Source organism: Lagopus leucura, unplaced genomic scaffold (assembly GCF_019238085.1).
Source record: "Lagopus leucura isolate 7727_CA_CO unplaced genomic scaffold, USGS_WTPT01 Super-Scaffold_100008, whole genome shotgun sequence".
Lineage (NCBI taxonomy): Eukaryota > Metazoa > Chordata > Aves > Galliformes > Phasianidae > Lagopus > Lagopus leucura.
The window spans coordinates 12,722,818-12,736,069 of record NW_024962265.1 but is presented as its reverse complement, the minus strand read 5'-3'; the positions used below and the strand labels follow the sequence as shown (position 1 = coordinate 12,736,069).

At 39.8% G+C, this 13,252-nt stretch overlaps 1 protein-coding gene across 4 annotated transcripts in view; it reads left to right on the top strand.

Annotated features, from left to right (window-relative positions):
* Positions 1-884: 884 nt before the first annotated feature.
* The window catches only part of SRPK2 (SRSF protein kinase 2), an 86,573-nt gene continuing 74,205 nt past the window's right edge, over positions 885-13,252 (top strand). For all 4 annotated transcript variants that reach the window (XM_042872289.1, XM_042872290.1, XM_042872288.1 and 1 more), the window contains exon 1: positions 885-1,139. In XM_042872289.1, the coding sequence (XP_042728223.1) occupies positions 1,102-1,139 (38 nt within the window). In that variant the 5' untranslated portion in view covers positions 885-1,101. The remainder of the gene's footprint in view (positions 1,140-13,252) is intronic.

Here is a 13,252-nt window from a genome sequence, read left to right as displayed (position 1 = left end):
CCTAGAATTCCCATCCCAAATAATAGAAATTTACTTAAAGTGTGAGCAACCGAACTTGGTCTTAATGTTGCCCAGGATAGGTGAGAGCACTATTTCTAACTCTTCTAGGGTCTTAAAATGATGCTCACATTCATGGCATTATTCCTTGAGGTTGTTTTAGTCACAAGCGTCTTTACCATACTGCTCATCATAATTCATTTTTCAGCTGTCTCTGTACGTTGTTTCTGGAAGATCCCATGGAAGAAGCCACAGATGGCACAGGATTGCCTTCCCCATAGCCAGAGCTGAGCTGCTGTGTATGCTGTGGTGCTGGAGAGGCACTGGGCGGCTCTTTTATGGCAATAGCATACACCAGGTTCTGTAGTGGACGTTTCTACTCTTTTGTTGTTAGTGCTACAGTGGTAATAAATAGATTATAAAAAAAACAAAACAAAACAAAAAAAAAAAAAACAGAAAAAAAAAAGGAGGAAATTTAACTACTAGTTCTGAAAGTGATTTGAAGAAAATTTAACATAGAGCACTAAAAAAAGAAATTGCAATGTGTGGAGCATTTTCCCTTTATGATTTCTACCCCATGTATTAAAGTACTGATTTAATACTTCATTCTTTGTGACAAAAATGATTCAAAGAGCCATATTTTTCAGGGCTTTTGAAATGGATGTTTCTGAGGGTGTTGATCCGCATTTAGGCAATTAAGGGGAGAAATACTATGTGCCATGAATCATCAAGTCCTCTTTTTTTCCCCAGAAATTGGAATTTGTGCCACAATTAGTAAGCGTTGCGATAAGAATCACCTCGTGCATGTGTCAGCTCTGCCTGAAGAAAGGCAACACCCCTCTGCCTAAAGAAATGGTTCCTCCTGCTTTCATAAACAGTCATGTGCAGAGTTCGGCAGGGCCTGATGCCCCCGGAGCTCGTTCCTTCCCAGCCTGATTGAATCGGTCTTCACAGAAGTGCTGCGAATCTTGTGGCCTCGTTTGAAACAAAAGGGATTAGGAAAAAACTCCTTTGGTTGTAAGACTTTGGAAAGCCAGGGCAGGCAATCTCGGCTGTGAATATTTTCTGATTTTTCCAGAAATCAAGCAGAAGATTGAGCTGCTGATGTCAGTTAACTCTGAGAAGTCGTCCTCTTCAGAAAGGTACAGCCACATCTTTTGCATGAACAATTAATGGTGTAGCATTGCAAGCAGCAGCACAGGGCTTTTTTTTTTCTTTCCCATGTTAAGTTTGCTCGTGCCGTTTCTGCATTGCATGCTGGTGATTGTAATGTGTTAATTGAGCCTCTGGTTTTGGTTAAGCTTTGTGCATTTTTGCAAAGATTTATTGATGGCTTTTTTTAATGAAGTCTACTCGGCTGCAGCATGCAAATGGCAATACAGCAAGCAAGGCTGCTGTTTGTGTGCTGGGGTTGCAGACCTCCTTCCTTTTCACTTCTGTGCAAACGGCGTTGTGATTTCTAAATTCATTTTAAAGATTTAGTGTTTGTGTTGTGTTACAGGAGATCATTCTCCAGTTACAGAGGGTTCTTTTGAATTCAGATTAACAGAAAACGTAACTTGATGAAGCATTTCATGTCCTGTTATGGGGAAAGGGAGTGCCCTTTGCAAAGTAGCTCAGGAATCACAAATTCCCAAATTAGTCACATTCTGTGAGATAGATGTGATCCTTGTTCAAGTCTGTGCTAGGAAATGGAGCAGTCACTGCATGCAGTAATGGTTCATGCCTGCAGGTAAGGACAAAATGACTCAGAAGTGTTTTTAAAGCAATTATTTTGTCTGTCAATCAGATGATTATGATTTTAAGTAGCTGTTCCATTTTAAAGAAATATTTGGAGGCACTGAATGCACTTTAAGTTTTCTGACACAAAATAACCTCCTTGTGATTATTTTGTTGGTTTTAAATTATCCAGTCTGTTTTGCTTGTGACTGGATTTCAAGGTAAATTTTGATTGTAAGAATTGCTTAAACCTGGAACAGAATAATATTTTCATCAAGTTATTTACAGCAGTCATTTCAGCTGTGTGCAGAGGACCATCCAGATGCTATATTTTGCCATTTTGATATTGGGCTTTGACATTAAAAAAAAAAAGGTTATTAATTTTATGTACTCAAACTGCATGGTTAGCTGAAATTATTACATAAAGCATATTTTATTGAATGTTTCATCATATAAAGACACAATCTTGTACTGAATGCTATCTGAAGGAAGCACAGTAAAAGATAAACCTTTCAAAATGAGCAAGGACTGTGTGGCATGCATGATTGAAGAAGGTCAAAATGAGCATTGTGCTTTGGTTTATAAGTGTATTTCTGCTAAGGCACGTAGAAGCAAACAGAATTGCCTTTCAGTAGCTGTGGTATAACAAAATACCAGCAATGAGAAATCCAGAAAATGGTGGGGGGAGTGGGTTGTTAAGTCACCTTTCCAAAATGGAGAGATGTAAGAACAGCTTTGAGATGTATTTTGTTTGGTTATTCAAAATGATGAATCAGAAAGGAAAGAGAATATTAGTGTTTATCTGTTTGCTTCTCTCTGACTGTGATGCCTACAGTTTTTAAATGCAAAGCTAATAAAATGGTGGTGATAACAGAGAGGATGATGGGCTGAAAACAGTAAAGGAAACAGGTGTGAACTTGATTTTTGGAAAGGTTTTTACTATGGAGTTGGCATTGCTAAGGGGGATTTCAGCATACGATTACACATTAATGTATTTAGAAATGGGAATTTTAAGCAGCTCCCTAAAACGGATGGGTCTCATTCTGAGCGAAACGTGCTCTTGGTTGAACTGCTGGCAGTCTAGATGAATTGGTCCCCGTAAAGGATTATTGCACATAATTAGAAATGGATGCATGTCTGAGATTAATTTAGATACCATTCATTAAAAAGTAAGATTTCATAACAGCACGATGAATAGTTTTGCAATAAAGATTCAAATGTGAATGCTCTGTATACACACAGACTTCTCTCTTTTGAGGATTTAATTATGTGGTAAAGTTCACCTGGAGAGGGATTTGGCACATCAGCTGCACAATTTGTATGGTCAGTTATAAGTAATAAAACCCAATTTAATGTGTTATCTGAGATTTTTTTAGAGTAACCACATTCTTTTCCTGTATCTAAAAATAGACTGAATTCTTTTTGCGAGCTGTTATGAAACAGTGCTGTCGGTTCTGTGAGCTTCCAGTTCCTTTTGGGGCCCTTTCCAAAATTACTGTGTTTTGAAGAAATAAATACAGTACCACTGAGTGTCTGAACTGTAAAGCTGTCCTCGGTGTAGTGAAATTGCAGCGTGTTTGTAGCTCACATGCACAAAAATGTTTTTGACAAACACATTGAATTCACACTTGTATATTTTTTTATTACCAATTTTTACCCTTCCTCATTGTGGTTGATCTGTTTAAGAAGCTTGAGTTTCTGAAATACTAGGTGGGAGACCTGGAAGAGAGCATGGCTTGTTTTCTTGTTTCCCACACCAGCAGACTGCTAGACGTGCTCGCATGGCAGGAGAGGAAGGGAGAGGAGCTGCTTTGTACCGTACAGAAACAGGAGGAAGGAGGGAGCCCGTCACTGGCCTTCTGGTTTGTTTGCTTTGTGTTTTTACTGCAGAGTTGAGTGTTTGTAGCTTTTCCTGCTTGCTTGGCAAGTTCAGTATGTTACCCTATCCTGGAGGGAAAAAAACAACAAAGTGGGTAGGAGGAAGCTGGGCTCTAATGGGCGGTTTGGCTGTTACAGGAGCTCAGAGCATGAGGAGTCCTGCAGCATTCTCAGGATAGTTGCTTGTTGGGTTTTTAAGAGGCTTTTAGGAGACATTAAGAAGAAAGTGAGATGGACCAATGTGCTGAGTATCCTCTGAGATGTCAAAGATAATACAGCCCTGAAAAGCAAATGAATGCAGATCTGAGATGTTTTTCTTAATGAGATTCCTCCTCCCTTTCCCCCAACTACTCCTAGAGAAACTTGGACTTGGGGGTGGCGTAGCACGGGGGGTTAAGGTAGCTGTGTCTTGGTATTCTGTGGCTATTGCGTCGGGCAGATAGAATGAGCCAGCATGTTTGAAGCCTAGCAGTGAGCAGTGGGTGCCTGGCAGCAGCCTGAGCCAGGGAGCGCAGGTAGCTGGGAGCGAGGGCACGGCGGGGCCCACAGTCTGCCCTGACTTGTCACACCAACTCCGTTTGTTTGCAGAGCTGAGATCCGAAAAATACAGGGGGAAGTTTGGAGTACACTGGGAATGTTTTTGTCCAGCGCAGTGCCTACCTGGTTTGTTTATTTAAGGAGCAGCGATGAAGCCCAGGGGTCTTTGTGTGAAATTCCATGAAAGCCCATGCCTTGCAAATGCCATTAGCAAGCCAGCAGCAGGCAGAGCAGGGTGGTCTTGGGAAAAGCCTCGAAGAAAGCAAAACTGTCTTTATTTCTGTTGTGTCAGCTATACCCTTATCCCATGTACAGAGTAGTTGGGCCTTTGAGCTGTACAGATTTTCTTTTTTGCCTTTTTAAGGGCTTTGTAGAACTTCTGTTGTGTTTCTGTTCCATCTTGAAAAATGCCAGTTCTTCCACCTGGATCACTTTTTAATGTTTGGATTGTTCCTCATGTATATAACAGTTTTCTGTGTCACAGGACAGGACAAAACACTTGGCAGTCTTTTTGTTCTTCTTTTCTAAGCTCTGATTCTGGATTCTAAATTTGTCAGTGATGCAGTTTTACCACAAGATGTTACTGCTAAAGGTTATTAGTAAGGCTGGTATGTCTGACTGACTCTTACTGCCTTTCTGCAGAGGCTGCGTTTGCATTTTGCTTTAAAATGGATTTCTGCTTCAGTGTTCTTCCACAGCACTTGGAAAATAACAGAAACAAATGATGACAGCCGAGCACTCATGAGAAGTTTTAAAGTAGTTAACCAGTACTTCTGTAATTCAATTTTTGTGATTTTTGAGGGGTTTTGTAAATGTCAGTAAAGGGAAAATATTTTAAATTGACAGCAGGACAGCAAAGTTCTTGTTGCACAGCTTGCAGAAGTATTTGCGGTGGGGTGGTGCAGCCAAAGTTTAAGGACAGCTGTTCTTTGCTTTTATTTTTGTTTCTTTTGTGTTGTTCTTTTTTTTAGCCTTGAGCTATGTAAACCCCTCTCTGTAATTTATCTTTGCAGAGAGAATTAAATGCATGTCTTCATGCTTTAACGTGGTTTCTTCATCAGGTCATCCCAAGAATGCTGTCAGGGAAAGTAAAGGAGGAATAAATCTCAAATAATGGTTTGGAAGAAAAAAGTTGGAGACTGAGTACTGTTTGTTTCTTTTCCTAAGAAGAGATCTAATGTTAGTTGATATAAGAGGCATCGTGAATCACTGTGATGTAGGATGATTCCTTTGGGTGTAGGAACGTGTGTCTTTTGTTTTGTTTTATTTTTAACTTAATTGTGGATGCACTGCATCTCCTAAGGCAGAAGTGTCATTTGTACTGAATAACAGAAATAAAACATGTTTAGAAGTAGAAGAACCATCAGCTCACAACATCCAGTATGACCTGACATTGCTGTGTCAGATAAATGCTTTGGAATAATTACTCCATAGCAGGGCATTATAAGATAATAATGTGTTGTTATTCTTGTAACTAACACTGAAGCAAAAAATCATTATTAGAACAATGGAACCATTTAATCAGTTCCACTAAGTTCTAAAAGTATATTTAAAATGTCATTTTAGATGTCTTCCCTCTTTATATTTTTTTAAAGTGTAAAAGAAATATTACTTCAATTTCCAGGCATTTCTGTTTATTTCTAGTAGTTGTACAACTTCAGTTTTTTGGTTTTGCTTATTACAATATTGAACGATGTATGTTAATTCCCTGCTTCCAGACTTCCAGCTAGTTCTGCTATTTGTTGTACTTGATCTTAGAAGTAGGGAGGAAATGATCCTGTCCAAATGTGGGATGGCAGCTGTTTATCCAGGGCGGCATTTCCTTCACTGGAGGATGACAGTGTGCCTGTAGAACCAGACTTAATTGTAGGGGACTAATATTGGCCAAAACAAATCCTACCATTTGTGTATTTTTTGTGTCAAAGGCTTCACATGCTCACTGTTTTTGTGTGGCAGACTTTTAAGGGAAGTATGAAAGGAATGTACAGGCAGGGAATGCTGCAGCTTGTCATTGTGCATGTGTAGAAAAAACAACCAGTAACACGTGTAGAAGCAGTCTTTTTCTTTCACAGTGATACTCTGAACTTTCTTTTAGAGCAGTCAGTGCCTGTATCAGCTCATGAGTATGTTTTGAAAAAGTTTAGAATTGGAAGTATTTTATTTTTGCATGTTGGATTTTGTTTATTCCTGTCCGTGTATGGAATTTCTGCCCTATGTAAGAAAACCACATGTTGGTATTTGATCACAAAAGTGTTGTTAGTATTCCTGTTATTCATTTATCTCCTGTGTACGACTTGATCTTTATTTATTTTTGATCTTTAAGAAATTGTCATCATACAGTTATCAGTGAGATATTTATTACAGGAAAGTTTTTAAAATACCTTCTGAAAACGTGAATGTTGGTTGTTGGCACTGGTGGTTGGTATTCAAATGAGAGATCTTCGGGAAAGGGAGAGACAGATGGTGCTGGGTGGTTGCATGAGATTTTCCTGTGTGAGAATTGCCCTTTGCTGGAAACAAATTCAAGCAATCCAGTCATGATTATAGCACAATAAATGGCTAAAAAAAAAAAGCATGTAAAAATTGGAAATAGATGTTTTGAACAATATACTTTCCCTTTCCACGGTAAATTAATGTGTATCCAATTCTACTTCAGAGTAAAAAGTCAAATAAAAAGTAATGTATAGCTGTAAGCAAAGCCTTTCCTATTACAAATTTAGTCCAGTTTTATGACTGGAGACTCCTTTGCCTCTCACTGTCTTAATCATGACTTCACTAAATATCCACTCTGGGCCCAAGGTTGTATGGGTGCACTGTCTGATAGATTGTGCAGAGCAGAATGTACCTATGCCTGATTACTGCTTTTCTGTTGTCAGTGCACTGTGTTACAGAGTAGATTAACTTGAGATTTCTGCATGTTCTTGTTCTGTATTTGCAAATGATTAATAAAATGTTTAGATGTTATATAATTCCATAAATTCACTATGATGATACTTCTGCATTTTCATTGGTACTCCAGTTGAGGTACTAAGCAACAAGTTAAGCAACTTTATATTAGTTAAGCATTCCATTTTCTTGTGTATTCTGTGTATTATCAGGATAATTGTGGCCTCTTTCAGAATATGCATTCCTCTGAGTGTTGCCATGCAGAGGATATCTGCCAGTCTTACTGTTTGGTTGAAGAATAGCTTTTCTGTCCAAAGGTTTTATGGCGAGAAGCTCTGACACGAGAAGCCCTTAGAAATGCTGCACTCCTTAGTTTCTCTCCCAGATGATTCTGTATTTTCTTCAAGACTCACTGTTAGGCTTGGGTAAGCTCTCTGACAAAATCCAAACTGTCAGTGTTGACCTAAAAAAAACATATGTGAAAGTCATTTCATCTAGGGCACCTACCAGAAGCATGCTGCTGATAGTGACTGGATGGATGATGTGCTATTTCTCTTTCCTTTGCTTCTCTCTACCTCTCTCTCTTTGTTCTTTAACAACTCCAATTGGAAACAAACGCATGCAGCTCCAAGTTCTGCCTATTGTTTATGTTACAAACAAAGGAGCCAGTTCTCTACTAAGTTCCTTGACACAGTGGCTTTCGTCCATCAGCCTGGTTGATCGCCTCTCATCGTGGCTGGACAGTGCTCCAGGGCAGGACCACATCCCACGCAGATGTTTCAAATGGATGAAACTTTGGCCATTCTGTTTATCAGGCTGTTCTAATAAATGTGTTCAAACTGTAGCTTTATATTGATGTCCTCCAAAGCAGCAAATTGCTATTACATATGTTTGTACTGTAAATCATTCATACGTTTAGTAAGCGATCATATTTCTTCTCTTGAAAGCTCATGAATGTGGGTACTTCAACATTTTGCTAGTTAATCTTGAAGACTTATCCTCCCAAAAAAACCTTGGGCAGCACAATTCCATGGAAAGAGGGAAGAAGTTTTTAGAGCTCCTTCTTTGGCAAAAATGTCATTGAAGTAATGTGAAACATTTTTAAAGTTCAGTGCTTTGTTTTTCGTGAAGTAACTTCTTAGGCCCAAACAAAACCTACTGGCATGTTTTCACAGCCTTCCAACAAAGGCAGCAACCTCTTATTACTTCTGCTCCACAGTACTACTGTACATGGGAATAGCTTGTATCTTTTGGGGGGTCAAAGAAGGCCATAGTAGTGTGGAAACTATTCTTAAGCTGCATGTTTTTTCTGTGTTGTCAAAGCTAAAATGCTAGAACAAGTTTTGGCAGAAACAGAACCATTTTTGTCATTAATAATACTATAAAGACACAATGTAATTTTATTTTGTAACCATTACTGCAGGTAGTGTATCAAAATATCCAACAGTGATTTTTTTGTTGTAATGGAAGGAGACTCAGAAATGCATGAGGTTTCTGGTGGACAGCCAATTTGGTATTTTCTATCCTAACATCAGGGCCTCAGATTCACAGAATCACAAAATCGCAGGAGTTGGAAGGGAAGAGATCACCAAGTCCAACCCCCTGCTAAAGCAGGTACCCTACAGTAGGTCACACAGACAGGCATCCAGCTGGGTCTTGAATATCTCCATAGAAGGAGACTCCACAACCTCTCTGGGAAACCTGTTTGAGTGCTCCATCACTCTTACCGTATAAAAGTTCTTCTGCATGTTTGTATGGAATTTGCTGTATTCAAGTTTTAGGCCGTTGCCCCTTGTCCTGTTGTTACACATCACCGAGAAGAGCCTGGCCTCATCCATTTGTCTCCCACCTCCCTTTAGATACTTAAACATTTATCACATCCTCACTCAGAGGATGTGACTTCTTTTCACTATGCTGAACAGACCCAGGTTGCCCAGTCTTTGCTCACACAGGAGATGCTCCAGGCCTTTAATCATCTTTGTGACTCTCTGCTGAGCTCCTTCTAGGAGATCCCTGTCTTTTTGAACTAGAGAGCTAGGGCTGGACACAGTAATCAAAATGTGGCATTACCAGGGCAGAGTAGAGGAGGAGGAGGAGGAGGATTGCCTCCTTTGACCTGTTGTCCATACTCTTCTTTTATGTCCATGTCTCTCCGGGTCTTGTTGAATTGGTAGCACAGCCTTCTGGTGTGTCAGCAAATCCTCTCAGCTTTGTATCATCAGCATTTGTATTATCTCATTGTCTCTCTTCTCCAGCTGCTACGGCTACTGTTCAGAAGCATTCAATTCCTGCCATGCCCATGTACCAGATGAACGTATCAACCTCTATTTATTCCGTTCCATAAACTATAACGGAAGGTGTTTGGAATTACCTCTATTCTATGTGAATCTTTCTATAAAAGGATTACCTTTCCCACTGGAGAGCATGTGTGGTGGTCTTCTCAGAGTGATACTTTTTCATCTTTGGTTTTGTTGGTCTTTCTGATGGATTCTGATGCTTATGTAACTAGAATCAGGAATTTTCACTGCTGTTAGGTGACAGCTCTGAGAGATCTCCACTTCTGAGAACACTGAAATACTACTTTTGACCAAGACTTTCCTAAGAGATGGGGAAGAGTTGCATAAGCACAGTGAGTATGAAATAGAAGTTTATCAATTAAAACATTGAGTTCTAAAATAAATAAGAATCCAAAGCCTTTGTATACTTGGTTTGAAATCTCACTTGGCTGCTTTCCAGGTAATTAATATTTTAAAGTGTTGATCTAGAAAGCCAAATAAAAAAGATGGTCTTCCTCAGAATGTTTCACAGTGGAAGAGCACCTACAAGCAGGTTGTTGGTGCACAAGAAAATAAGTATTAAAGTTTATTTAATGAACTGACTTTATTACAAGTATGTTTGAAAGGGGGGATCTGGGTGGATTTCTGACACTATTAATTCATGTAATCTTTTCTTATATTGTAGCTACAGTATGCATGATTTTTCATACAGAATACTTGAAATTAAAGATGCTGTTATTCTTTACGGAATGATGTTCACAAGTTTCTCTAAGGCATATCTTTTAAATATGTTCCTGAAATTGAATTTACATCTACTATGTCTTATCTTTTTGCTTTATTTGTGTTACTCTTCCATTATAATGGTATATAATTGAGTCCTGACTTTGTAAGAAAACATAGGAAAGATGCAGTGACAATTATTTTTGAACGTGTTTAGCACTCAGGAATTTCAAGGGCTTTAAAAAGATGCAGAGGACGTTCAGTTGAAGCTAAGTAGCACCTGAGAATGCTAATATTTTTTCTGCTGTCATTCAAATACTGAATTGTTAACAAAATGTCAAAATGACAGATTTATACTCTTCACCTTCAAATTTTTACTGATAGCTTTGCTAAGAAATTTGTGTTCTTTTAGCCATGTCAGTTGTTAGAATGATCAAATCTGGAAGGTTTTGGGTCCTATGGGCATACCTCCCATCCCAGCTAAATAGCTAAATGCAAGACTGCTGCAGCTTTGTGTCCAGAGCCAGCCCCTGATGAGACTGAACACTTATTCCCTGTAGGTGTGTGCACGCACATACATGCACACACATAAGATGCATACGTAGCTGGCCACACAGACTAGCAGAGATTCAGAACAGAGCTTTTGGTGGCACTCACACAAACATATATGGAGCCCTCAAAACAGGATCTGCATGGCCAACCCAGTCCTCCTCCTGCTTTCCAGCTACTCAGGTACTAGGTCTGATGCCCTAGTTGTTGGCCCATAGAACCTCTGAGGTTTATTCTTGTTCCAGTTGTCGGTGCTTGGACCTCTTATCTACCTGCTGGCTAGTTGGGATTAAGTTCACTGGAGTTCCCACACTCAAAATACAAAGTGCACCCGCAGAGAACATAAAAATAGAGTTTAATGACACTGTAGGGTAGGCTGTCATGATTAAGGGCAAGGCTGTCAGGCAAGTGTTCTGAGCCATCTGCACTGGGCCTGCCCCTTTCATCCTCCTCTTTCCTCACTCTTTTTGTATGCCTGTTGTTCCCTTATCCACCTTTATCTTTCTCCACCTCTAGTGCCTTTCCCTAAATATTTCATATTGTCTTGTATATTTCCACAATCCTATGGCAAATTTTACCCAATCCCAAAGTATTATTCCTTCCCACATCCCATAAATCTTGTATTCCTAAGGCAGTAACCTTTAACGTTCAAGGTGCTCTTTGGGGAGAGAGCTTCCTCCTCATTCATCTTGGTGGGTTTTTCACTGGAAGACAATGATTTAATTGATGGTGTTGGGAGGAGCTGATTCAGGAGCTCCCTGTTCACAGATTAGGTTGCTGGGATTTCTCTACCCTTTGTTTTTCCGCTGATTCTTGCTGCCTCTGTATTTACAGTGGTTGCCCTTTAATCAGATAATCTAACACCAGTCTTCAGTCGCACCTGTCAGAACTGGACTTGGGCCTGTTTGGATTTTTGACAATCTGGCACGGACATACAAAAGATTACAATCAGCTGTAGATGCAAAATCATCAATTCCTTTACTAACATTTCTCTGTTTTATTTAATTTTGAGTTGGAGAGTTTTGTCTGCTTAACTGTGTTTTATAGACTTGTGTGTCTGGAAAGGAAAGCAAGTGTCTTCTTACGAAGTGTGTAACATATATCTGTGCTTCAGACTTATACCTGCTGGAGTAGTTAGGCTCATATGTCTAATGATGGCAAAGCTCAGTAACGACCACAAATGAGTAAGTGCTACTTACTCCATCAAACTTGTCCTCTGCATTTGTTGCAAAACCCATTTGAGGTAAAGTAGCATATGGACACACAGTATAGCAAGTAAGGAGTTCTGGAACATAACCCAGTTCAGACTGGGCATCTTGCCTCTGCTCATTCTGATCCAGAATATAAAAGAGCTGTCTGATGGTGGCAATTAAAAGAAATTTTTTGTACCAGTAAAAAAGCTATACAGGCACACGTGCAAAAACAACCAGCCCCAAAGCAGTCATATATCCTTGCTTAGAAGAGCCATCTTTAAAGTGGACAGGAAGGCTATCATTAATTTGACCTGCAAGTATCAAGAGATTGCTCAGTTCTGTTACAAGGTAACTTTGTAGGCAGAAAAACAGCCCACAACACTGGTTAGCCAATATTTGCCTATCTGACATCTGTATTTGGAAAACCTGGCAAGTAATGTTTCTAATGTAAGAGCCCAAGAGCTAACTAATGCTTGAGGCTTTGCCAAATTGCTTCTCTCAGGAAGAAAAATAGATTGTGATTTGAGGATTGTGAGATTTTTGTGCCTGTGTGTGTGTGCAGCCCTGTTTATTTACAAAGAATGTAAACAGAGCTCTGTTTGCAGGAGTGGAGCAGAAACACTGTGCAACAGGCCACTGTTTTGCTGATGTTTTCAAGTCTGCCTGTCTAGCTAGTGCTGTGCTCAGGGAAAAATGAAGAAAAAAAGGGAGAATGAGAAAAAAACACCCAACTCTCCTTCCTGAGATCACAGATGCAGTGTTTTTTGCTGTTTTATTTATGCCTACTACATCGAGGCATCTGTAACTGCAAGTAATTTTTCTCAATTCCTTCAACTTTGTCATTGATATTTATGAAATTCTTTAATCCACACACCTTAAACTCTGACAGGATTCGATGTGTTCATGTGTTGAGCAGTCCTTTTCTCTACTTATTTATCTTGTTTATTTGCAACTCTTGTATGAAAGAGCTGATATGATTTTCTTTTTTTCTTCGGACCGGAGGTGTTTAGCCCAGCAATCAGCCTTGATGGCAGCTGGTGCACAACTACTGAGAGCTCAGAATGATCATAGACATTAATGTTTAGGTACCAGTGTCGTAGTTGAAAGACAGTTACAGAAGCAGTTCTGTGGAGCCTGCAGTACCTTTCTTTGCATGCTGCTCTCCTTTCCCTCCCAGGTCACAGTGCCTGGCAGCTGAGGACTCCTGCCCTTTGCTGAAAATAGCCTGCTTGGGACTTCCTTGCAGACAGGTGTGAGCTGCTTTGGGCTCTGTCTTCCCAGGCATCTGCCAGCTCTTTCCTGGCCTGCTCTGAAGCAAAATTTTTTAGATTTACTGCACTCTGCATTTTTGTGTTCCTTCTAGCTTGTTGCTTTTCTCTCACAGGCGGCCTGCCCATGGTTATCGCATGGTACTTGGTCACTGCTCTGCTGGTCCGAGCTGCTGAGAAGTCAGCAGAGTCTGATTGCCATGCAGACCTGTTTCCTTCTGGAACTCCT